Raw genomic sequence first — 25,414 nt, forward strand, 5'->3', positions numbered from 1 at the left:
ATATGTACATGTACATCTCTCTCTAAGAGAGATAGTTGAATATCTAAGTACAGTTTAATATACAAGTAGTGTTGAAAACAGTAGATATTTAGATATTAAACTCTCATGAATATAATTTTGAGAGCTGGTTTCAACAGTACTTAGATAATAAACTTCTCTCTTAGATATTAAAAGCGACCAAAAGGGACCAAAAGAACAGCGACCAAACGTCCGAGCATCGTCGGGAAGAACCAATGGGTTTTCTGGTGAATTTTGACCCACAATTGTAATCTGTTTTTTGTTGTTTTTTTTAACTGTTTGTAAACTGGCCGTTGGCATCCCAGCGAGAGTAATGGCGCCCGTTACTGTACACCGGTACTGCTTCCCAATCTGTATTGATGCGCCATCATCAATCACTTGATGGTAAAGCCACGTTTGTTTATGGCGCCCGCTTTGCCGTGATTCTCCCCTCCATTTTTTATTTGGCAGAAAATGCTGCGTGAACAATAAGCCGGCAGCAGACAAAAGCTCTGTCCGGGGAAACTAACACATAAATCACACCCAGGTAGGCTCTTTATATTTTCATTGTGTCGGGGGATCACAGACAAATCCGCCGCCAAAGCCGGCAGGTATTTGTTGCGTGACATTCCGGGCGCCGCCAGAATGAAACAATAAAACAGCTACAGTGAGCTGGCTTGAGCTCAGGAAATCCCAAACATGAAATGAACGCCGGGGGAGGAAATTGAGGAAGGCTCTCCGGGGTGTCATCTCGCCGTCCTTCAACACGCGGCGCCTCTTAAGGAGATAACGTTGGAACGTTGGGCGCCAAAGGAAAAAGTGCAAAAAAAAATATCGCAGCCTACCTTCAAGCGTCTTAATGTTGCCCCGAGCTGGGAATTTAATTTAGGCGCTGAGCATCTATTGATTTTACATTTCAAGGCGCATTTTTTTTCCGTTCTCCGGGGTATCGTCAAATGAGGCGGCCCGCGGCCGGGTCTGAAAATATGGGGTCAAGTTAGGTCTCCCGGTTGAAATTATTTGGACGGCTATCTTTGCCAACGGCAGCGTTAAGAAAGACTTATTTCGGTAAAAAATTGTAGATTTGATTACATTTCTAGTGTTGCTACTTATACATATATATATCCACATATATACACATGTATACATACATATAACTATATATATTTATATATGCATACATTTACATATATATTCATACATATATATATATATATATATATATATATATATATATATATATATATATATATATATATATATATATATATATATATATATATATATATATATATATATATATATATATATATATATAAATATATATATATACACGTGTACATATGTACACATATACATATACAAATATATATACACGTATACACATTAATAAATATACATATGTATATGTAGTATGCACATGTAATATATGTATATATATGTATATAGTCTTTATATATACATTTATGTATTATATGTATAGACATGTATGTAGTATATGTACATATATGTATGTATATGTATACATATGTATATATATATGTATGGATGTGTGTGTAGGTGTGTATGTATTTTTCGTGAAACACGCTTATTTACTTATTTACTAATTTATTTTTAATTATTTATGTTTTTCCTGTGTCGATGTTTTCACCTTGTAACTACAACAAAGTGAATTTCCCATGTATAAAATGAATAAAGTTTAATCTAATCTAATCTATTTCTTCACAGAAATGTAGCACTGAAATCTTCCTAGAGTCACTTTATATTGTAATTCATATCGTATCTCGGTTTGACAGCCTTAATTCCACCACCCTGAAAAGTCAACAATATTTATATTGTTGCTCATTTTTGTTCAGAAAAATAAAAAAACAATGCCAAAACTCAACCCAAAACACGAAAAGATACTACAACAGTCTTCCCGTCTTAAATATTAATGACGAAGATGATTCAGCGCATAAGCACCTGGCCTTGGGCAACTCTCGGCATGCATACTTAATTCCTATTTATGTATTTGACGGGTCACGACGCAGATGTCCGCTCGCTGGCAAAATCCGCCAAGCGACCGGCCCGTAAGTGAAAAAGTCAAAGTTTTGCTGAAATAAACGTCTGCTATGAATAAATGAAATGATTGACACTCACCCGAATGCAAGGAGTAGGCCACGTCGGCATTGCTGCCGGCGTCTCCGTCCAGGGCCTTGACGCGGACCACTTCAAAACCGACAGGCGCCACGTTGGAGACCACGCCCTCGTAGCGCGTGCTGAGGAAGGCGGGCGCGTGGTCATTGCAGTCCTCCACGTGCACCACCACTTTGGCAAAGTTTCTTTTGACGGGGATCTCCTGGTCACGCACCTAAAAGAGGATGAAATGGGTTGGACGTTGATGGTTGTCAATGGCAACCAAAGAGTTAAGATATGATAGGTACATGCATTTTTTTACCCCCAATTTATTACAATGACCTTTCATTTTTTTAATTAGCATATTTTTTTATCAGTAAACAGGAACATGCATATATTAAAGTAAAAATAGCAAAATGGAGAACAAATAAGAGTTTAACATACTCGTTTTTTATTATCATTTATATAATATGATTTATTATTGTTAATTATGGCCTAAAACATTGACAATAACTTGATTTATTTGCGTATTTTTCGATCGGAAAACAGGAACATGCATATATTAAAGTAAGAATAGTAAAATGGAGAATAAGAGGCTAAATAAGAGTTTGTTAACATAAGTTTTTATCATCATTTATATAATATATTTATAAATATTTATTAGGACCTAGAAAAATAGCAATTTTATTTTATTTTGGATTGTATTAATCATTGCTTTGCATTTTTAATTAAAATTTAGAAATATTCTATTGAAACAGCTGCTGAAAATAAATCCTTCGATAAATTAATTAATTTTAACACACACTCCCAGTCTCTCCATTATCACAAAATACATCCTGTGCCCTATAAAACTATAATTCAATAATATTGGGCGTCTGATCCACTAGTTGGAGACCACTTAGCTACAACAATTCAATAAAAAATATTGAAGAAAAAAAGAAGGATAATTTGGAGGTAATGTTACCATAATGATGAGCGTGTGCAGGGCAATGGACTCATAGTCCAATTTTTCAGTGGTGGCCAAGACCCCACTCTTGGGATCCAGGTGGAACAACTTGTGGCTGAGGGGGTTCAGGCTACTGTGGATGGAGAAGACCAACTTGCTGTTGACGTCCGCGTCCTTGGCCACCACGTGCAGGATGTCCTTCCACGCCGCCGTGTCCTCGGGGATCCTCACCTAGGACAAAAAAAACGACTTGTCACTCAACTTCTCGCTATGTAAATGACCTTAGTTAAGTCCTAATTGACTTTATATGGACTTTTTTATTATATATACTGAAATAAACGCACCTCGTAGTGTGTCTTGAGGAAGACAGGCCGATGTTGGTTCATGTCCAGGACACGCACATAGGCCTGAAAGTAAAAGGGGTCACAGGGGGGGACAGTATCCAGTTTAAGGGAATGGCATGCAATATTGAGGAAACAAAAACAAGTTATTATTGCGCTGACTCCACAGTGTGCAAACAGCACATCCGTCATTTTTTTTTTCTCTTTCTCTCGCTTTGAGAAGGTGAGAAGGCCGCTCGGCTGATAAAGTGCAAAGGAAACAAATAAAGAAGAAAAAACATTCTGCTGCCAACTTAGTTTTTTCATGTTGTTTCCTTGGACTCCAACATATAAAGTGTACATTTTTTTGGCACACAAATACAATAAAAATGATCTCACAACATGGCGACAAAGTATTTGTCGATAAATGGGTACGAACTGAATCTACAATATCACTTTTAACAAAAATATGAAACTAAAATCGATGCTAGAAAGCACAGGTATCTCAAAACTGCAAAAACTGCAGAAAAAACTACATAAAACAAAGTAAAAAACTAAAAAATCACCTCTAACTCAACAAAAAAAGAAAAAGATAGATTTTGTGTTAATATAATTGGCTGGGATTGTTATTTTGTTGGTTTACTGGAACATTTTGGTTAAAAAAAAACATATTTTAGCACAAGCGAATGTATACTTTCTTGGGGTTGACATTGAATGTATTGTGAAAATCTCATAGTAGTTGCATAAAGACAAATAAAACCATTAAATTTAACTTAAACCAACCTGCACAGTGGCATTGCGATGACCATCGGTGACCTGCACCGTCAGATTGTAGTTAGAGCGGCGAGCGGCGTCCAGTCGGCGGGCGATGGAGATGGTACCCGAGTTCCTCTGGATGTCAAAGTCTTTATGCTCATCACCCGCTGACAGAGCAGAAAAAAAAGAGTGATAGTATCTATCAAGTGTCTCTTATCATGAGTAAGCGCTGAAAATCAATCATAATATTATGCGGAAGTGGAAGATTGAGGCTTGTATTACAATTTTGTGGCTTATTTTACTCTCCATTATCCAAAATACTACATTATAGTATTAAAGAAGTATGATACTAATGCATACAAGAGTCAGGTTTTTTTTTTTATATTGAATGACCAGTCTTCTCTATTTGAAATACAAACACGAAGAGAGCAAAAGACTCCCTCGATCAATAACTCATCGACTTTTCTAGTTTTATATAGTTGGGCCTTAACAAAAGAAGTGAAAACTTGTGATTAATTAGCAGCATTGATTTTGTGTTTGGAGACACCTCCCTTCCGATAAGATGCAAATTGTAAAGCAAGACTGGCGATAACCACGATCTCACAATGGGGCCCTTCCATCATTATTTTTAAAGACCGCAACATCCTGCTCCGAAATTTCTCTATTTTGAATTGTAATGAGTCTAACATTTTTCACATTCCCAATCCAAGTCGCTCTATCTCCCCAGTCCACATTTCTAAATTGATTGACTATCTGTGGCGCTTATCTCCGTCTTCTTTTGTCAGCGGGATACTTTCTCTCTTCCATCTGATAGCGTCAAGCAATTCTATTGGTGCACGCTCTCCCTCTTTTGATATCTTTTTTCTCTTCCCCTCTTTATCTCTCTCTCTCTCTTCTTGCTACTTCCTCCCATCTCTTATCGCTGTTAAGGTCCCACATGATATCTGGGAGAGACAAATGGAAACTTCCCCAAACGGCAAAAACAAAATCATCCAAAGATTGTTTTGCTCTTTATCTAACCAGTAACTTCCTTTAAATGAGTTTGTTTTGACTTCAGTGTTCATTTCCCGGCTGCCCTTGACGTACAATTCATTTAGAAGAGCGGTGGTAGAACAAGTGGCTCTCGAGCTGCATGCGGCTCCTTGATTCTTATCAATTTTGTAAATACTTTGGCTATGTACTTTGCCTCTTTTCATGTTCTTCTCATTTTTATCTCTTAAAATGTACTAAAATTTGCCAGGGAGCATTAAGAGCAAATAATAAATGATATCTAAAAAATGATTTAGTAGATTGAATCGCTGTTTTATAAAGGGAAGGAAAGTATTTAAAATGTTTGCTTTTTGTGTCTAACTTGTTGGCCAGCCCTGATTTAGACTGAGATAGATGTTCATTTGTCAAAAAGAAATTGGGCAAAAAAAATGCTGTTAAAACTTGCAGCACAGCAAAAAAGTTGGAAAAAAAGTGGTCCGGACAAGGTCATAAAATGAAGAAATGGCGGCGGGGAAAAGAGGGGATATCTTACCCACGATGCGGAACCAGCGCAAGCCGTAGTTCTCCGTCATGATGATGCCCACCATGTGCGTGACGGGCTCCGTTTCCATGACAGCAAAAGTGAAATGGGGTTCCTCGAAGGCGATTGGCTCGTCGGAGGGGGGCTCGGGAGACACCCACTCCATGTCCAACCTGGCCGCCGACCAAAGCGATGGACTGCCCGAGTCCGTCGCTTTAATCTACCACAACAAAACACCCAATATTAGACATTCTATCACATTAATGTAAGCTAACTCAAGTTGTAGCTGTTGTCTGTTGTACATTTTCCATATCTTATCCAAATTTGGTCATTCATGGGCCCTTTATAATTATTTTCTGCACAAATTTTGTATGTCTTTATTTCTAATACTCTATTTTGCACACTTTTAGCACTATTTTGCACATTTTACCACTATTTTGCAAACTTTTACCACAATTTTGCACACATTTACCACTATTTTGCACATTTTTACCACTATTTTGCACATTTTACCACTATTTTGCACACTTTTACCACTATTTTGCACATTTTTACCACTATTTTGCACATTTTACCACTATTTTGCACACTTTTACCACTATTTTGCACACTTTTACCACTATTTTGCACACTTTTACCACTATTTTGCACATTTTTACCACTATTTGGCACACTTACCACAATTTTGCACACTTTTACCACTATTTTGCACACTTTTACCACTAGTTTGCACACTTTTTTTAGAGCAAAGGGATTTTTTGACATACTTTTTGTGTCTGGGATAGGCTCCAGCACACCTTGTGAGAATAAGTGGTTCAGAAAATGAATGATGACGTATAAAAAGTATAAAAGAGGTGAGTTATAAAAGAAATTAAAGTATAGGATACCGTGAGGATGGTGTAATTTCCAGGCCAGAAATCTCCTAGTGAGGTCACCCAACCGGTGGTGGGGTGGATTTGGAAATCGCCATCGTGGTCGTCTTGCAGCGTGTACGTCACGTCGGCGTTGGCGCCCTCGTCTTGGTCGCGGGCCACCGTTCGGCAGACTTCCACCGGGCCGTCTTGCCGAATTTGGGCCGGAAGCTTGACGTGGAAGAGTTTGTCAGTGAAGCGGGGACGGTTGTCGTTGTCGTCCAGCACGCGGACCACCACGGTGGCCGTGGAGCGCAGCGAGGGTTGGCCGTTGTCTGACACGATGACCTGACAGGAGACGAAAAAAAAGACATTCATTGTGAGAAAATCAGAATGCCATTGTACACTTTAAAGTCATTCCAAATTAAAAAGGAGGCTCACCTCCACACTGTGCTCGGCCTTGTCTTCCCGATCCAAAGCGGCCACTGTGCTGATGACACCTTTGCAAACACACAAGATGAAACACACTTTATATGCAAGGAGCGGAAAATGAGAGCACTAATTGCTCGCCCAAAAAACGAATAAAGGTCTGCTACTACTATTATTGTAGGTGTGTTTATAGTGTGAGTGGTGTCATAAAACGTGCCGTGGCTTGTGAATGGCAATTCTGCTGCAGTCTTTCTTAAATGCATGCAAATGGTGGATCCTGGCATGCATTTTTGTGTTTTTGCATGAAATCAATGTAGCAACATATTTGTGATTAGTGCTCTAAAGTAATGAATAAATTAATTGCATAAAGTGAGGAGTTATATTAGTGCTTAAAAAATGCAATTTTTAGAGTAAATATGTGATTTGGGGTCTTTTTTGGTCAAAAATAATCATCACCAAAAAGATTTTTCACATTTGAATGAAACTTTTTGTGGAATAGGAATAAAGGTGTGTGGAAATGTTTTTGACAGAATTATAATCATAGCTTTTTACCTAAAAACTTTCTGAAAACTTTTGCTCACTTTGATTTTGTGAATTTTATGCACTGTAATTTATGCAAAATTGCCCAAAAGTGCCGTTCAAGTATCATTTTGGAAATTTGAAACGTTTTCGCCATTGTCCCAATGTTTTTGGTGCAAAAAAATACTAATCGGTCCAGAAAATAGACGGGTAGAAAACACAAATATCCTAAGTGCAAAGTTTTGCATTGCAATTATATTTGCAATTAGTCTTTCTTATTCTTCTTAGACCACCCACTCACTCAATCCAAAAAAAACCATGGACATAAACTTACTCCATCCTCACATGTATGACAGACACGTACACGTATCGCAATCCGTCCACGCTGGCGCATTTTAACGAACGAGCTCAGACAACAAAATCGTGGATCATGTTTCAGATGTTTTATGATGCCTGCAGCGTGAAAAAGACATATTTGACTTTCAAATTTCCTTGCTGTAATGTCTCAAAGTGAGTTTCCCCCTGAAAATATATGACTTTCCGCCCTCAAGCTCCTAAAAAAAAGCCAACAGAATGTTAACCATTATCATGCCAAGTCATCATTTAACTTTTAACCTTTTGGCCTGATTTTTTTTTTTTTTTTTGGCCTCCAGGTTTGAACCTGAAAAATAAATCAATTTCAGACAATGCTAAAAAAGAAAATAAATATCATTAACTGATTGCAGCAGTCTAAAAATTACCAACATATCTGCCTCCAAATTTGAAAATAAAAGTGTATTTATTAATCAGAATATACGTACAGGGACACTCTGAATTGGTTGACGGCCAATCACAGACAAAACAAACTAAAATGCTATTTTTTATGAGATATTTTAATGATATTGACAATTATTACCATCCAATCATGTGGCAAGTTGAAGCCTCTAATGGCTGCCAATCAGTTAAAAAAATAAGAAATTGGTTCTTTCTCTGGCCAAGATGCCCCTTCCCACTTATTAGTTTATCACTAGTTGACAAATCTAAATTAAGTTCATTTTCTGCCAACCTTTATATTTAATAAATTGGACATTGAGCTGTGTCAATAGCAAAGAATGCGCCTATTAATGTTTGATAGCCAAAACTTTACCATTACATGATTTTGTATTCTTTTTTATATAAATAACGCGTGAACTGCAGAGTATTTTCTGAATGAAAAGCCCTAAAAAAAACTCAAATGTTAGTGGCTTGACATCTTGAGAGAAAATCAGGGAGCTTCTTTGACGGTATCACAAGATCGCAGGTGGGGGGGCTTTTCCTCGTGGCGAGATCTCGCCGAAGGAGTGTGGGGAAAGTGGGGGTGGGCGAGGACAGCAGGGTAAACAAGACCTAAAGTTAACTCCCTCGGGAGGCCATCATGAAGACAGGTGTGTGTGTTTGGCAAGTGTGTTTTAGTCATTAGCAGCTTTCACTGGGCCTCCAAATGCATTTGCTGGGTTGTCTTGCTTGTTGGGAGTGATGATGGAAAATGGAGTATTCGGGGAAAAAAAAACTCCAAACAGTGCGGATCGACCTGGCATCAAACCTACGGCCCCATAACTGTGAGCCCCACGTCTTAAAAAGTTTCTACATATTCCAACCATCCTTGCAAATCCTCAAGTCCTTCCACGTATCTTCAAGGCAGTTTATATTAGTAGTTAGAAAAATGAAAGGCTTTGGCAAACATGGAATCAATAGTCGTAATGCACTCAAAATTCCCCTGCAACATATTTTGTGGTTTAGCGGGGAATACAAATGTAAAAACATCAAGGTTATTTCCGCTCTTTCGACACCCGTTCAACCTTTACGCTCCCCTCCCAACGACCTCAAGAAGCCTCAACCCCCGCCCCCCATCTTCCCTAAGCTCTATTACGCAAAGCTGTATAGCGTCCCGAGGGTATGCGCAAAAGTCGGGGGTGATGTACGTAGATTGCCGCGACGTGTCGCAACTTGGCATGGCTGGAAATACATCAAAGTTGACATTCACCTCTCGGTGTAGCTGGTCCTAACACGACAACAAGCAGCAACAGGAGGGCGCCTGCACTTTGCTCTCTTTCTAAACACTTTTGCTTCTATTCAAAAGTGGCATTTGAAAAGAATGCATCCACTTGGAATGAACCACGACGCACCCAGTCAACAGTTTGCTCAACTCCCCTTTGCCGAGACTTGTAGCCACTCAATTATTATTATTTTTTTCCGCATTTGACACCGCCAGCTGCTACTGGAAGTAAAATGGGATTCACGGCTTTCACTGAAATGGGACCCCCAAAAATGTCATTTACCTGTCCATTCACACATTCCATCATGTATCCTTCATTCATTCATTCAAGTTTTCTCTCACATAGAACAAATTAAGAGTTTTTTTAGTAAGACAGCACATACATGTAAGTATATGTATATACATACATATATATTTTTTTCCTACATATATATACGTATATATATGTATGTCACTGATGTTCTTTTGTATATGTATAAATATGAATGTATAAAAGTATATAAAGATAAATAATTTAAAAAATTCTAAATCTATATGAATATAAATAAATAAAACATGTCTAAATGTAAGAGAAAGCAGCATACAAGATGTGCAGTGACTCTTTGCTCTCTAGTTCTGTGCAAAAACACGTGCAACATTGTAGATTGTGCAATATTTAAGAATTTACTTTGCCCGGACGTGACTTTTTCATGACTTATTCATGTTTTTATTAAGAAACACGCACTTTGTGGAGTATCATCACTAATTTCAATATACAAGGCTGTTGTACAATGACAATAAAGGCTTTTGATTTGATTTGTTTAGTAAAAGAACCACTATACTAATAACAACATTTGAAGCTAGATCAAAATTAGCACCTACACTAATTTGTTGGCTACCCATCACGTTCATTTTGACTTAAACATTAAGTACATTGGCGTCTTCCAATCAAAATGAACCGAAGGCACCGGACCGGCACCCTTAATGGAAGACAAAATGAGCCGGTCCTCCCAGATGAAATGAACAAAAGAGCTTGTTTTCCCCTTTATCAGTCGCATCGTACATTAATATCCTGACCCGATTTTCCATACTGGCTCTATCGCCATGTTCTTGAGATAATCCTCTCCACGTGGCCGTTATCGTCAAGCGCATTAGGATGTACCCAGGAGGTTCCCGCCCCTGGTTCTCATCTTAATTGGAAGTGGGAGCCAACTATTACTATCATCTTTCACTTTAATCACGTGTGACGGGGATTCAAATGAAATTCAGCACCATGCAGACAGCGAATAAATGACCGTGTGTAGCAAAGCGCCACAACCGATCCCACCAGATTGACTGAATGACCTCCAATCTGCTAAATCCGATGACTGACGAGAGGGTGCTCGGGGTTACGCTGCCCGAGGCCAAGCTTAGGAATCTTGGACATATCTGAACCCACTATCTCCCATCCTCCCCTAAAGTCTCCAAGTTTTAGATTGGCAGACACGAAAGCATCATTGCGATCCAGTACAGACGCCAATTTAAGACCGAAACGTAAACAAGAACCAGTAACTGACCTGTTTGGCGATCCACATCAAAATACGTCCGATAAGACTCCGCCATGTGGAAGGAGAGTCGTCCGACGGAGGAGACGTCAGCGTCCGAAGCCTCCACCTGGACGATGGAGGCCACGGCGTCCATGTTCTCGGGGACGGCCGCAAAGTACACGGCTTGAGAGAGCTCCGGAGGGTTGTCGTTGACATCCAGTAATTCCACGTAGACCTGAGTCCAGGAACTTCTGGGTTCTGTACCGAGGTCGGTGGCTACCACGGACAGCCAGTAGTGGGACACTTTCTCTCGGTCCAGTGGTCGAGTGGTACGGATTACACCTGGGACAAAAGATCGATACTGTGATATTTGGAACAAGTGTTAAGCACGCTGTACTTGTTTTTTTTTTGTCTTATTTACTAAAAAATTAGACGTACACATGCCGTTTAGACATGGGAAAATAGTTTTGTGATCGTAAAAGAAATCCCTTCTGAAATAAAGTATATGTAGACTTTTATTTTCAAGTTAAATCGAAACTGCAAAGAATTGGGGAGTCTTAAAATATATATATATATTTTTAACTAGGTCTACAATGTCTTCTGTGTCTGTCTTGCTCCTGCAAGCAAGAAATTTCCTGAATAGGGGATGAAATAAAATTCTAATCTAATACAATCTTCAAAAAATCTATGTAAAAATAGGCAAAGCGGATCAATATTTTGTATCCACTTTGAGCCATTCATAAATCCCGAGCTTTTTGGTCCCCGTATGACGGAGAACTTGGCCCTGATTTTTCAAAGTGCAGCGACAAACTCATGCAATGCGGAGTGATTTTCTGGGGGATTGCAGGGATGTTTTATATGAAAAAGAAAAGCACCTTGTCCAAGGCTGACATTGAATATGCTGTTGCGCGTCACCCAGACCTCGGTAACGGAAATGAAAGTGCGTTATGTCCTTTAAGACGGAAAAGTATAAACCAGAGAATGATATTGGAAATGTGGGATACAAACACAATTGGATTCCAGACACATTCTTGCATGGGTCATACAAATGATTATAGTAGTTGGATTTCAGTTGGGAGCCTCAAAAAATTGTTCCTGGACTTCAAGTTTGAGACCTCTTTGTTAACAGAACTCAAATTATTGACTTGAAATGAGAATATCAATGAAATATTTTGTCTTACCTGTTTCTTCATTAATGGAGAAGACGCCAAGGCCAGAGCCATCTTGGATGAGGTAGCGGATGACGCCGTCTCCTCCCACGTCCTTGTCTGAGGCCGTCACGGTCAGCACCGCCGTCCCCGCCGCCGCGTCCTCCATCACCGCGGCCTCGTACACAAATTCAGAGAAAAGTGGGCGGTGGAGGTTCTCGTTGACGTCCAAGACCTGGATCTCCACCAAGCAGGAAGACGAGAGGGATCGCGGAACACCGTGGTCCAGCGCTCGGACCGTGAGGTTGTACCAGGCGCGTCTTTCAAAGTCCAACTCCTTCTCCAGGGTTAAGGCGCCGGTGGAGGAGTCCAGGTGAAAAATCCCAGTCTCCGTGTTCTTTAGGTTGTAGGTGACACGGCCACCGGCGGCCAGGTCGGAATCCACGCTCTCCAGCCATACCAGCAAGGTTCCGATGGGTACATCCTCGGGAACTTTGACACTGTAGACCGTCGTCAGGAACGTAGGAGGGTTGTCGTTGACATCCCGAAGTATGACGACCAGGTGGAAGATGGAGAACATTGTGGGAGTAAGTTTGGACTTGTCTCTGGCTTCGATCCGGAGGTCGTGCCTGGGGGAGCTTTCTCGGTCCAAAGGGGCTCTGACCACCACCTCGCCAGTCTCTTCATCGACCCGAAATAGGTCGGTGGACGTCAGCAGCTTGTACTCGACTTCCCCACTGGCGTCCGCGTCGGGATCGGTCGCCAGGGCCGTGAAAACCACAGAGTTGACCTTGACGTTTTCGTCCACGTGAATGACACGTCTGGGTCGATCGAAACGCGGCGGGTTGTCGTTGACGTCCAGCACGTTTATGGCGAGGAATCTCCAGGCGGACTTCTGCGGGGTTCCCAGATCGTAGACGGAGATGTTTAGGATGTAAAACTCTTTGCTCTCTCGGTCCAGTGGACCAACTAGCCGGAGATCGCCGGAGAAGATGTCGATAACGAAGCGGCCGTCTTCGTCACCTCCGGAAATAGCGTAGGTTAGCATTCCGTTGAAGCCGGTGTCGGCGTCCGACGCACCCAGGCGGACCAAGGTGGAGTTCAATGGGTGGTTCTCGGCGATATCCAGAGAGCCGGGAAGCCCGGGGTCAAATTTGGGGACGTTTCTGTTGGTTATGTGAATATAAGACAAGGCGTCTTCTTCGTCTTCGGATAAGATGGGTTTGATGGATTGGATGAGTTTGTGGGTCAACTGTTTGGAAATCAACGTTTCCCGGCAGCTGATGGTGGGCTCGTCGCCCCTACCGGTCACCGTCACCCGGACCATCGAAGCCTCGGAGCGGTGTTCGCCGTCAGAAGCCAGGACTCTCAAGTCGAAGGAGTGCACGCCTGGCGGGATGGCCCGCCTCAACGTGACGTCGCCCGTGGCGGAATGGATGCTAAACACCTGAAGATCGTTACCCGAGTGGATGACGTAGCGCAGCTGTTGCAATTCGTCCAAGTCGACAGCCGACAGCTTGACGACCGAATGGCCCACGGAAACATCCGGCGGAACGGTCACGTTGCAGGCCACTCGCTCAAAAAGAGGCACGTTGTCGTTGACGTTGTTGAGGGTGATGGTGACGGTGCACTCGCTGACCCGACTGAAGGGTTCTCCGCTGTCCCAGGCCCAAACCCTCAGGTGGTACCAGCGGTTCATCAGCTCAAAGTCCAAATGTTCCGTGGTGGAGATGACGCCCGTGAAGGGGTCAATCGCGAATGGCAGGACTTCCGAGTTTGAAATGCCGTAAGTCACGAAACCGTGTTTGCCGCCGTCCGCATCTTTCGCTTTTATTTCCGCAACGCTGCTGCCGACGGGGATGTTTTCGTCCACGGCCGCCTGGTAGGAACTTGATGTGAATTCCGGATTGTTGTCGTTCTCGTCCAGGATCTGGACCACCACGTGAGCCTGGGCCTGGACTTCGCCTTCATTGGCCAGCACGTCAAACTCGTAGCGATCCTGGATTTCAAAGTCCAACTTCTCCCTAGTCGTAATGACTCCGTTTTGGGGATTTATCTTGAATTTAAAGCCATCTGGGTTCGCTTTGATACTATACGTCACATTACCAGAATGAACCAAGACCTTTAGAACGAAGGTTTTCGGCGGAGAAACCTCACTGAGGACGGCCAGGTAGGTATTCTCCAAGAACGCCATTGGGTGGTAATGAAAAGCCGGAACGTGGATTGCACTGACGGCAGACGTCAAACTGGGGGTGCTGAAGTCTTGAGCTTGGAGGGACAAATTAAAGCCAAAGGGACTTTGCGACCAAGGGATCCTTTTGGTCGACACGATTTGGAAGTTGCATCCTTGGGAACCTTCAGGGATGACCTCAAAGTACTTGTGAGGGTCACCTCCAACAATGCGGAGAGATTGGATGGGTTTGAGGCCAGCTTCCACGTGGACATTGATCTCGACCATGCCGTCAGAGGACAATGACGGCTCGGCGCCGGGTCCGATCACTGGAGACGCCGCGAAAGCTTTCTTCACCCTCACGTTCACCCTAGCCACGTTGCCGTACTTCTGAACGCCAGAGATCCTCCTGGTCCGGTCCTCGGCTAACACGGTCAGGTCATACCGTTCCATTTGGGTGTGGTTGAGGGTCTTCAAGAGACTGATGATCCCACTGAAGGGGTCCACCGCGAAGGCGCGGGATCTGACCGTGAAGGAGTAGTAGAATTCCGCGTTGCTGCCCGTGTCGGCGTCCGCGGCGGTCACCCTGGTCAAACTGAACTGAAGCGGGGCGTCTTCCCGGATGTCCACGTTGTACGAAGACGGCTCGAAAAGTGGCTTGAGGTCATTGGTGTCCAGGATCTGCACAAAGACTTTGGTCTTTGCCCGGAGTTCCTGAGTGCTCTCCGTGGCCTCCACGGTCAACGCATAGGCGTCTCGGACTTCCCTGTTCAGGAGTGCGGCGTGTTGGGTTTTGATTCGGAGGAAGCAAAAGTCTCCGACTTTGACAGCCTGAGCCTGGTAAAATCCACCATCGTCCCCGGAGACGATTGCAAATTTGATATTCCAGAAGGGACTCACCATCTGGACGCCCATCTTCACCGGGATCTCCACGTAGGAACCCGGGCTGGCGTTCTCGTCAATCGTGGCGTTGTAGAGGTGGTGCGAGAACCTCAGCGGAGATCCGGTCTTGACTTCTAACGTGGTTCCATCACCATTTAGCAGAACCGTAGCTAATGTTAGCAAAGTCTGTAATGACCTGGCCATTGTTTGGAGTAGCTTTTTCATCCTCTGCTGTCTGAAAAATAGAAAAAAATAGATATTTATGACACTTTTAGGAATAGATTAAGACAAGAGTGCTAAAATTGCATTAATGCAGCATCTTATTCGATGGTAATCTGAAAAAGCCTACCATAACAACCAAAAACAAACCACTATTTGCCATGTTTACTAACCCAGAAACCGCATCGCAAATCAAAGGAAGATTTGAAAAGATTTGGAAAGAGAAAATAAAAAGTGTTTCACTCAATGTGCCTGTGGCACGCCAAAGGCAATGCAATCACACACCAATCTAGTTCTGACTTGTCCTAAGCGAAACACGGCGTTTGAAAAAAACTAAAGTTGCCTCGGAGCATCTCGAGGCAGGTGGAACTTAACCCCCGCCTTCTTAAACCTTGCTAGAATTATTCTATTGACAGCCTTGACGAAGCAACAAGTTGAAACTGCGATCACTTGCTAAATCTCCTTGCGGGGGGGATTTCAGCACCAATGTTAAGCGCCGCAATCGATGCTATCGGCCACAAACGCTCTCCTACCAACTCTTCCCAAACACGCATTATTTTGGACAAGGTGGTCAAACTAAACAAGATATACACGGGAATACAAATCAAAACGAGATAGTTTTGCATTGAAATGCAATGCAAAACTCAAATAATCTAATATCAAAGAGAGAGAGAGTTTAATATCTAAATAGTGGTTAATATCTAAGTAGTGTTTAATATCTAAGTAGTGTTTAATATCAAAGTAGTGTTTAATATCAAAGTACTGTTTATTATCTAAGTACTGTTTATTATCTAAGTAGTGTTTAATATCTAAGTAGTGTTTAATATCAAAGTAGTGTTTAATATCAAAGTAGTGTTTAATATCAAAGTACTGTTTATTATCTAAGTAGTGTTTAATATCTACGTAGTGTTTAATATCTAAGTACTGTTTAATATCTAAGTACTGTTTAATATTTAAGTAGTGTTTAATATCTAAGTACTGTTTAATATCTAAGTACTGTTTAATATCTAAGTACATTTGACCGGCGACCAAACGTCCAGTCACGAATTGATCAAACACTCGACAGTTAAGCTATTAAATCAGCCCAATTGATTAGCTGGCCAACATATCGATCCACCTTCACGAGAGAGCCCATCAGCCAAAAAGCGGACATTATATCGCTGACATCTCATCTTTTTTTTTTTGGGGGGGGGGGGGGGGGGGGGGCGTAATATAAAGAAGAATGCAAGTGGTGCATGCGTCAAGCGATGGGTGTCTGCACGTTACCTAAACTAAGTGGCATGCTGTGTTGAGATGATAATGATGCCTACAATCTGACGGCCCCAAAACCCAAACAGTGACCCGGACTGAGCTAATCTGATCCCGCGTCAGCCGCGCGTCGCCTCCACGCCGCAGATAAAACACCCGTAGCGTCCTCATCCTCAAAATCGTGGCCGTCACCATACGCCGGCGCCTCCGGGCTACCTGCACGGGCCCAGCTTTTGTGCCAAAGCCAGGCGAGCATTACGCGCTATCCCATCAGCGTGCACAGATAAGACGCCATAACGCCGTTGGCTTCATCCACGCCGCGGGAATCGCTACGCTCGGCTTTTGCGAGAGGCCGGAAAGACATTTTTTTTCCCCGTTAGCCCAGATTTGCGATCTGACGTGTATGTTAAGCGGCAGGTGGGGATTGGAGTTGATCTCCGTTCGATTTCATTCAAATTTTGTACATAAGTCAAAAAGAAAACCTTAACTTTTCCTATTTGACGTACCCAAAAATTAGTATTGGTACAGAAATGTCGGATCGGGATACAATAGTGGTTTGCAAAATGAGTACGTTATGTATTATGTTTTGCATGAACTATACACGCACTTTGAGTTTGATTTAATAAGGGACAGCACATATTAATGAATATATTAATATTGATGTTAATGAAAAATATGCAAGATTATAGCTGAGGGCTAATTTCCATCTTTATTCGCTTGTGTAGGTTGAAGATAAACTGTAACACACACACACACATACGTAGAACAGTGTTAGACAGGGTTATAATTTATAATCACAATTTTGTTGGTCTAACAGCCAAGTTTTAAGATAATTGGCCAAGAGGTTCAGAGACGAGACTTAACGTATACTAATTGGCATCTAAGGGAACTACACAGTCACCTCTAGAGCCAGCACGTGTTGATGTGTTGGAATTTTTATGGAATTTTAACCATGACAATGTCTGTCATCTTTTTCTTTACAGTACCTTGTGGCTTATATAAGAATATATACTGTTTTCTACTAGATCTACTGCCGTCTGGTCCCAAATTGACAGTATCCAGTATCCTAAATTATAGACAATTGTGTATTGTGCACGGCAGCATTTGCCGAATCATGAAAGGAATTTCTTTTGAGTGTGACAAGCCTCGACACAGAAGAATTGTTGCACAGCAGGAACATGCTGTGCTTGATTTTGTCTCATTTGAGCTTCTCTTTGGAAAAAAAAAAGAAGAAGAAACAGCAAGATTTATGTCATCCGAAGAAACTGAAATCTGTACATTTGATAAAGTGACACAAGTGCTGCGGGTCCTTATGTGACGTTCCTGGGAAAAATGAGGAAATTTGATACGGCTCGACAAGTGGCTGCAGGTTGCTCCCTCAAATGTGTGTGTGTGTGTTTTTGTGTAATGTGTTTGAGTGTGTTTCTTTGTCCTCCCAAATGCTTCCAATCAATCACCATTCCGCTTGGATTTATGTCAGAAAAGGAGCTAAAACTCTTCCCACTTTCCTATTACCGCTAAAACAACACTCATAATAAACTGTTTGCGCTTGAGAATGGATTTGGAATTCCATCAATACCGTTTTTGAGCCAAATTTATCGTCGTTTTGACTGGAATTGCCACCAAATGCTGTTGAAAATAGTTGCTAGGAACTCATTTAGTTTGGTAGCGCCACTTAGATTATTTTTCTGCCCAGTTTCAATTTAGCAATAGGGAATTTGGGCATGTACATGACCCAAAAGAGCCATAAAAAAGTCCCAAAAATGACAAATAAGATGAGACTCATCTGCAACATGAAATTTGGTCGATAAGATGCATTAAAAAAGTTTTAGGAAATCCACATGCAGCCTCCTACTAATGGGTTTATCAATAATAGACATCCAATCCATTTGTAGAGCTTTTAAGTGTTTAAAGCTGCAGAAGACCAATAAATACATTCCTAAAAGTATTGTGTCCATGCCTGGGAGTTAAATTAGACATCTGCCAAAGAAAATTGTGTTTTATAACTGCGTATTAATCACCGACAATGATTTTACAAATTATATTATAATCAAGCATGGACACATTTTGTATTAACACGCCAACTAGTTTGGAAAACAACTCATATTTATGATTTTAATTATTTCCTCTTCATTTGCAACAAATTAAAAACAATGTATACATCTTTTATAATGTTAACCTGACTCAAAGTGCTCATAAACAATTAAAATTCCCCTCGATTGTTTAGCAACTTTGCTAAAAGGTGAGCAAACGCCCCGAGGAATGCCACAAATGCGAGGGAGTGTGTGTGTTTCCACAATGGATTCAGTCAGCACGTTGTGGAGGGAAAGTTGAAAGGTCAGACATTTTGGATGACTGCTGGGATGCGGGGGAATCCCATAAAAGTCACAAACACATTATTTACACTGACCTCCAAATGGGAAGGGAGGACAAGCCATAGCATGAGGGAGGATGGCCATTAAAAAGAAAAACAGGTGCCCCAGATTTGGAAAGTCTGAGAGTAATTGTCGTCATTAAAACGACCTTTGTTGGCCCTTCCGCCGGGATCTCGGAGGCAGAAATTTAACAGGTCAAAAATATGTATTTAGGAAAATTCGGTTAATCCAAAACACAAAAGGAGAAAAAACTACGATGATAATCTAGTTGTAATATTACGAAAATTAAGTCAATACTATAGAAAAAGGAGCAATAATTTAGGCAAAATATTCCAATACAATATTACCAGAATAAAGCCATACCTTATGTAATTGTAATAAAACACAAGTATACATATATATATATATATATACACATACATATATACACATATATACATACATATATAAATATACACATATATACATACATATATAAATATACACATATACATACATATATAAATATACACATATATACATACATATATAAATATACACATATATACATATACATATATAAATATACACATATATACATATACATATATAAATATACACATATATACATATACATATATAAATATACACATATATACATATACATATATAAATATACACATATATACATATACACAAATATACATATACATGTAGATGTATATATAGATAGATTCATATACATACATATTCATAAGCATTTGCATATGCATATACATGTATGTGTACAAGTACATGTACATACATATACATATACAATACTGAATATTGCATCCCCGAAAACTCAAAAAAAAGGCTTAAGAGTGAAAAGTGATGTCACAACCAGAATTTCTGTAAAAGTGGGCGTTCCCTTAGCCAAATTAATTTCTCCCATGTAAAATGACATTAGTTCCTTTCATTTTTTTGGGCACACACTCACCGTTTAATAGCACCCTTAAGGACCCTAACTTTCTACACAAAGCGGCCGGGGAGCGCACGGCTTGTTTTTGCACGCGGTTAACAATGGCGTGGGCTTTGAGTGCGGCTCGCGACGGCCTATTTCCCGGCCACTCCAATCTGTAATGGAGGTTCAAGGTATAGCCACGAGGATGGATTAGGCAACAAATTGAAAACACAAACAATCATGAACTCCATTTGAGGCTAATGAACACTGTCAGCCACATAATGGATCCCACACATCAGCATCAGCGCCCTCGTTAACGACGGCGCTCGCACACGCAGGCGCGCTCACTTACTCAGCGTGGAGGGCGGATTTATTTACTCACATTTGCCCATTTATTTCAAACCGGACTGTAACGTCGTGTTCCATGCAAAAAAAAAACGGTATTTATCATTATCGAACGGATGCTCCTGTCCAAGTTTGGTTTTATGGCGAGCCGTCAAATTTTGCGGCCATGCTCCGCCCACAATTTCACGTTTGGAGAGAAAGGACACGTGAAAATGAGCCAAATTCTTATCGATTCTTTTATATGTAACATATTATATAAGATGACAAAAGAGGACGGTCCATTAAGTTATTTGAAAATTATCCCCGTCTGGGCAAAGCAACATTTTCTTTCAGTTAGAGACCTGAAAAAGTGTGATTATTTATTTATGTATGATTAGCATTAAACCACACACATACAAAACAGCCTTTTTGTCCTCTCTCAGAACGAAAAGTATATATATACTATACATATATAATTTTTTTCAGTGGCAAAAAGTTCCCAAACTTACCAAGATTTAAAATTATTGTTCAAAGCCATAAAATCATGTTTTATGTCTATACTGTAAATATATACATATACACGATAGTGTCTGATGTTTTTGGTACAAACAGTAACAATGCATTAACGGTCAGACAGGAATTCCAAATTAAAATAACATGGATTTGGATTCGGAAAGCGGGTACAAAAAATGTACCGTTTTCTGCAGGAGTGGCGAACATATGGCTCTCGAATTGCATGCGGCTCTTTGCTTCTGAACCTATTTTGTAGTATATCCTTTGGCATTTCATGCTTCTATTTTATTCTCTTAAAACACAAATTCATCAGAGCCCATTAAACGCAAATGAATTATATTTAAACAATAATTTGGCAGATTGCTTTTGAATAATACGATTTTAATTGAGGGTTTTTGGTGGGTTTCTGTCTGTTTTGGTGTGGCTTAATTTTTTAGTTCTTTGTGGCTAACTGGGCGGCCTGGCGGAAGAGTGCTTAGCGCATCGAGGTCCTGGGTTCGATCCCGGTTCAGTCCTCCTGTGTCCAGTTTGCAAGTTCTGCCTGCGTGGGTTTTCTCCGGGTACTCCGTTTTCCTCCCACATTCCCAAAATGTGCTTACTAGGCTGGTCGAACAATCTAAAATGCCCATAGCAACGAGCGATTGGTTGGCCACCAATTCAGGGTGTCGCTTGAAGTCAGCTGGGATAGGCTCCAGCACCCCCTGTGACCCTAGTGAGGCTAAACAGCTCAAAAAATGAATGGAGGATTACGGCTAACTGGTCTTAAGCTTGGATTTTCTGAAGAAAATGGATTGTGGGAAAGGGGGAACGGAGCAATGAGGATAATGAAGTGTTTGCGGGTGAATTTTGATGACTCAGTCGCTAGTTTAACAGTAAGATTATTCAGCGTTCTCCACTTGAAGATGATCTTGCGCTCCTCCGGAAGGAGCAGACGACGAGTGCGCCTCAATAATGCAGAAAGGTCCCGTCGGGGTCAAGGATACCACGCTGCTGCCGAGGAATGAAGATGGAATCGTCTCTTTAATATTGCTCCATCATCCACGCCACAAGAAGAAAAGAAGAAGAAATGTCGACTGGCGTACGGCGAATAGAAGACGCTGTTGTTTTGTTGTTGTGCTGCTTTAAGATGTGAGATGAGAGCAAGCACGCCAACGAGTTGGGATGAGTGGCGTTATGAAAAAGAAAATCTTTGCTCTCAGACAAAATGAGAAATCTACTATGAAAAGTTGCAGCATCAAAGACACAATCCAAAAAGATTATTCTCACCCTCTCATTTTATTCCAATTTATGGAGATCTTCTTCCCAAATTTTGCATTACCAAAGTGACACGATTTTGGGGACATCATTTCACCACATAAGTTTCCTAATAGAAATGAGCAAACACTAACTAAATAATCTAAATATCAACATTAACAATGATGCTATTTTACTAAAAGTATTGGGTCACCAACGGGATGCGACAGTTAAATAAACTTCCCATTCCACTTCAAGGGACGCATCCCATTACTTTTATCCAAGAGGAGTGTAAACGCTACCTGATATCAATGTGCTTTTCCTTCCTGTCGCACTTTGGGAACTTTCCAGATCCAGTTCAAGCGGCTTACTTCCATTTTTTGAGAGGGTCGTTCACGTTGAATTCCAAAAGTAATGTTTGTAAAAATGAAGTACTACTACGTCGTAGTATTAGTCAGCGCGGAAGCCAACTTGCGAGTGCTTGCTTGACATGCAAGGCAAGACGACACTGGCTCTCATCTCCACCCTTTTCTTCACCCGGGCCCTCCTCTTCGTCACACATGCGTCCACGCACACACCTTTTTGCCCAGATTGTCAATGGCGTCCCCCCCTTTTTTGGTGCCTGTGGGCCTCGGGGCCAGGGCCAGGACTCCGCTGCTTTCACTGCTGCTTTTTTAATTCCTATTTTTTGCTCTCATTTTGGGACATCTATGTTGGCAGAATAGTTGTCTAAAGTACCAAAGTATTGATCAAGATAATCAATGATGTATCTAAGCATTTATTTCATTTTCTGATGCTCGCAAGGGTCGTGAGGGGTGCTGGAGCCTATCTCCGCTAACTTAGTGGGGGAGGACGACCTGACAAGGAGACAAACAACCAATATTTCATAACTAGGAACAATTTGGCATACATTTAGCATATATTGCATGGTTTTGGGATGTGAGAGGAGAGTGGAGTACCCAAAGAAATCCCACGCAAACTCCCACAGTCAGGTTCTATCTGGTTAAAAACCCCTTAGGTGGGAGGGTGCGTCTTAGCCAGAGGAAGAGCTTGATTTTTTTTGTTTGCCTGAATAGATTGGTGCTTGATGTCCATCCATTTAATCCTTTTAAAGTGGGAGGGTTGCCAGATAATTTGCTTAAACCCTAAACAAGTTGAAGGAGGTTTTGAAGAGCCACATGATTGGACACCCATTATCTTCAAAACAATTGAACATTTAACTTTGGGTTTTTGGTATCGAAAATGTATTGCCGAAAACAAACATGCATATTTCTCTTTTTGTTGTTGTCGCTTCCAGTCGATCGGGAGTCAATTTTCGAATACTTGTGTAGTGCGTTGTCTTGTGTCAACATGGTAAAACAAAAGTGCCAGGCCTGGAGGCCAAATCATGAGGGCGGTGCTGGTATCCCCCTCGGCCCGTTGCGGCATGCGAGCGCGTGCACGCATGTGAATCCAAACGTGGGCTCACCTCGGCTCGGCTTGACGCTATCTACGCTCATCTTCGGCGCCCCACATCCATCTAAACGGCCTGGCTTGGGTGTTTTGCATCAGATAAGGACAAGGCAAGAGGTTTAAAGAAGGGGAGTGGGCCGAGGGGGGCTGACACGTCGTTATAATAAATAGTGGAGATAGCGAGGAAGGCCCTATCCTGGCTTGCTTGCAACAGGCCTCTCGATTATTGCCATTTATTTCCACCAGGCGAGGTTAGATGAGCCACTGCATTTAATTACTATGTTGTGTTAAAGTGCGTGAAAGGGGTGGGGATTCTCTTCTTTTGATTGGCTGAGAATAGTGTTTGGAAAAAAGGGGTACTGTTTGATGAAGAGGCAACAGGTTGTTATTAAAATTCCAGGAGATGATTGGCTCCTACCCAGTAAAAAATAATTCCATACCCAGTGCCATTAAGGATGAAAAAAAATATGATTTATGAGTTTTTTCTGTCTTTTAAGTAGGCTACAAAGCAGAAATAATATTATATTCTTTAATATTCTATTATACATTATAAGTGGAGGTAAACACTGTCAATGGGCAAGTATCCTGGTAACTAATTCTAATATGTAATTTTATATTTTTATTCATTTAATTTTTATACATGGCCAAGCTATCAAAACAGGACTTGGTAATAGCAGATTCTCAAAATGAAGGTTATAAAATGCAGATTTAGGTCCAAAAATATATGTCATGGGGTCAACCTCCATTCAAAACCAGTCCTCCCAGTTAAAAGAAAGACTTGACCTTAACAATGTATGTCATGGTCACTTGATAAAGTTTGAAGCCAAAAGATAGGTGATGTTTTTTTACCTTGCCCTTTGGAGCTGCGACAGAAGGTGATGAGAAGCTGCTCCAGTACATCTTGTCCAACATTCCCACAGAGAGAAGACACATGGTCCTAAGGAGAAAAGACAGCAGGACGGGTGAGACACACTTGCAAGCCTGGATTTATGCAGCTATTCTACCCAAATCAAATCACTGAGGACTTAATCCACCCACTTTTTAGCCACATAAGCCTTCGGTTCTACACCCAGAAAAAATGTTGAACATTAAAATGGCATTTTCTCTATCATGGCTGCCTCAAATATACGCAAGAATGGATTGTATTGCTTTAAAAAGATCGTCAAAGGGTTTTCTGCAGCTTTTTCACGGGTATCTCCGGCTAGCGGAGGTCACCCGGCGGTTCCCACGCCCGTTCTTTTGGAAGTGAGTAAAACAAGAGATGGCAAAGTAAAGATGGCCGTGGAGACACGGACAATTAGTGGGAAATGAACTGAAGCCGAGGTGGAACGAGGAGGGATGAAGGGTCGCCCAATGAATAATACACACAAATCCGCCAGGCTCCGATGAGAGAGAGGGAGGAACGGAAGGAGAGAGGGAGGGAGGGATTGGAAAGTGGTGGTGGGCTCCAGAAATAAATCCTGACAGAAGGTGGGCAGGAGGCCATGGCAGCAGGTGAACCTCAGCTGAAAAGAGCTTCTGGGAAGTCAAAAAAAAATCCCGATGGATACCAAGCTGTTACCTCCACACGCTCGCTGCGTTGACTTGGATAGATAGATATCAAAAACAGGAAAACCGAGGCCGTATTTCCCGGCCTATAAGTCGCTTATGGACTGGTCAAAAATACCACTATGGTCCCCATTAACTAATCCACTATATCTATTTCATATCATCCTCCCCAATAAAAAAAAAATATGCCAGATCTTTTATTTATTTTTAAAGACTAGTGGCACTGGACTAAATTCCAATTTTTGGAGGAAAATTGACTGTATATTTCCGCCATTTGCAGCCATTCATATTCATTTAAACAAATTGAACAGTTGCCAAAAGCATAAACTCCATAAGATTTCTAACAATGTACAATTTCAACATCTCAGCCAAATGCTGAAAAAAAGCACAGCTAAAAATCAGCAAAATACATTTTTTT

General features: G+C 41.3%; 1 protein-coding gene across 1 annotated transcript in view; it reads right to left on the minus strand.

Annotated features, from left to right (window-relative positions):
• The window catches only part of fat2 (FAT atypical cadherin 2), a 59,174-nt gene extending 34,675 nt beyond the window's left edge, over nt 1-24,499 (minus strand). The window contains exons 1-11 of the mRNA XM_077733376.1: nt 24,487-24,499; nt 24,298-24,385; nt 12,144-15,397; nt 10,993-11,304; nt 6,937-6,995; nt 6,532-6,843; nt 5,657-5,864; nt 4,162-4,301; nt 3,403-3,465; nt 3,077-3,289; nt 2,137-2,347 (exon numbers count right to left, since the gene is read on the minus strand). Coding sequence (XP_077589502.1) covers nt 2,137-2,347; nt 3,077-3,289; nt 3,403-3,465; nt 4,162-4,301; nt 5,657-5,864; nt 6,532-6,843; nt 6,937-6,995; nt 10,993-11,304; nt 12,144-15,397; nt 24,298-24,385; nt 24,487-24,499 — 4,873 coding nt within the window. The remainder of the gene's footprint in view (nt 1-2,136; nt 2,348-3,076; nt 3,290-3,402; nt 3,466-4,161; nt 4,302-5,656; nt 5,865-6,531; nt 6,844-6,936; nt 6,996-10,992; nt 11,305-12,143; nt 15,398-24,297; nt 24,386-24,486) is intronic.
• Nucleotides 24,500-25,414: the final 915 nt, after the last annotated feature.

The sequence above is a fragment of the Stigmatopora nigra genome, chromosome 14 (genome assembly GCF_051989575.1).
Source record: "Stigmatopora nigra isolate UIUO_SnigA chromosome 14, RoL_Snig_1.1, whole genome shotgun sequence".
Taxonomy (NCBI): domain Eukaryota; kingdom Metazoa; phylum Chordata; class Actinopteri; order Syngnathiformes; family Syngnathidae; genus Stigmatopora; species Stigmatopora nigra.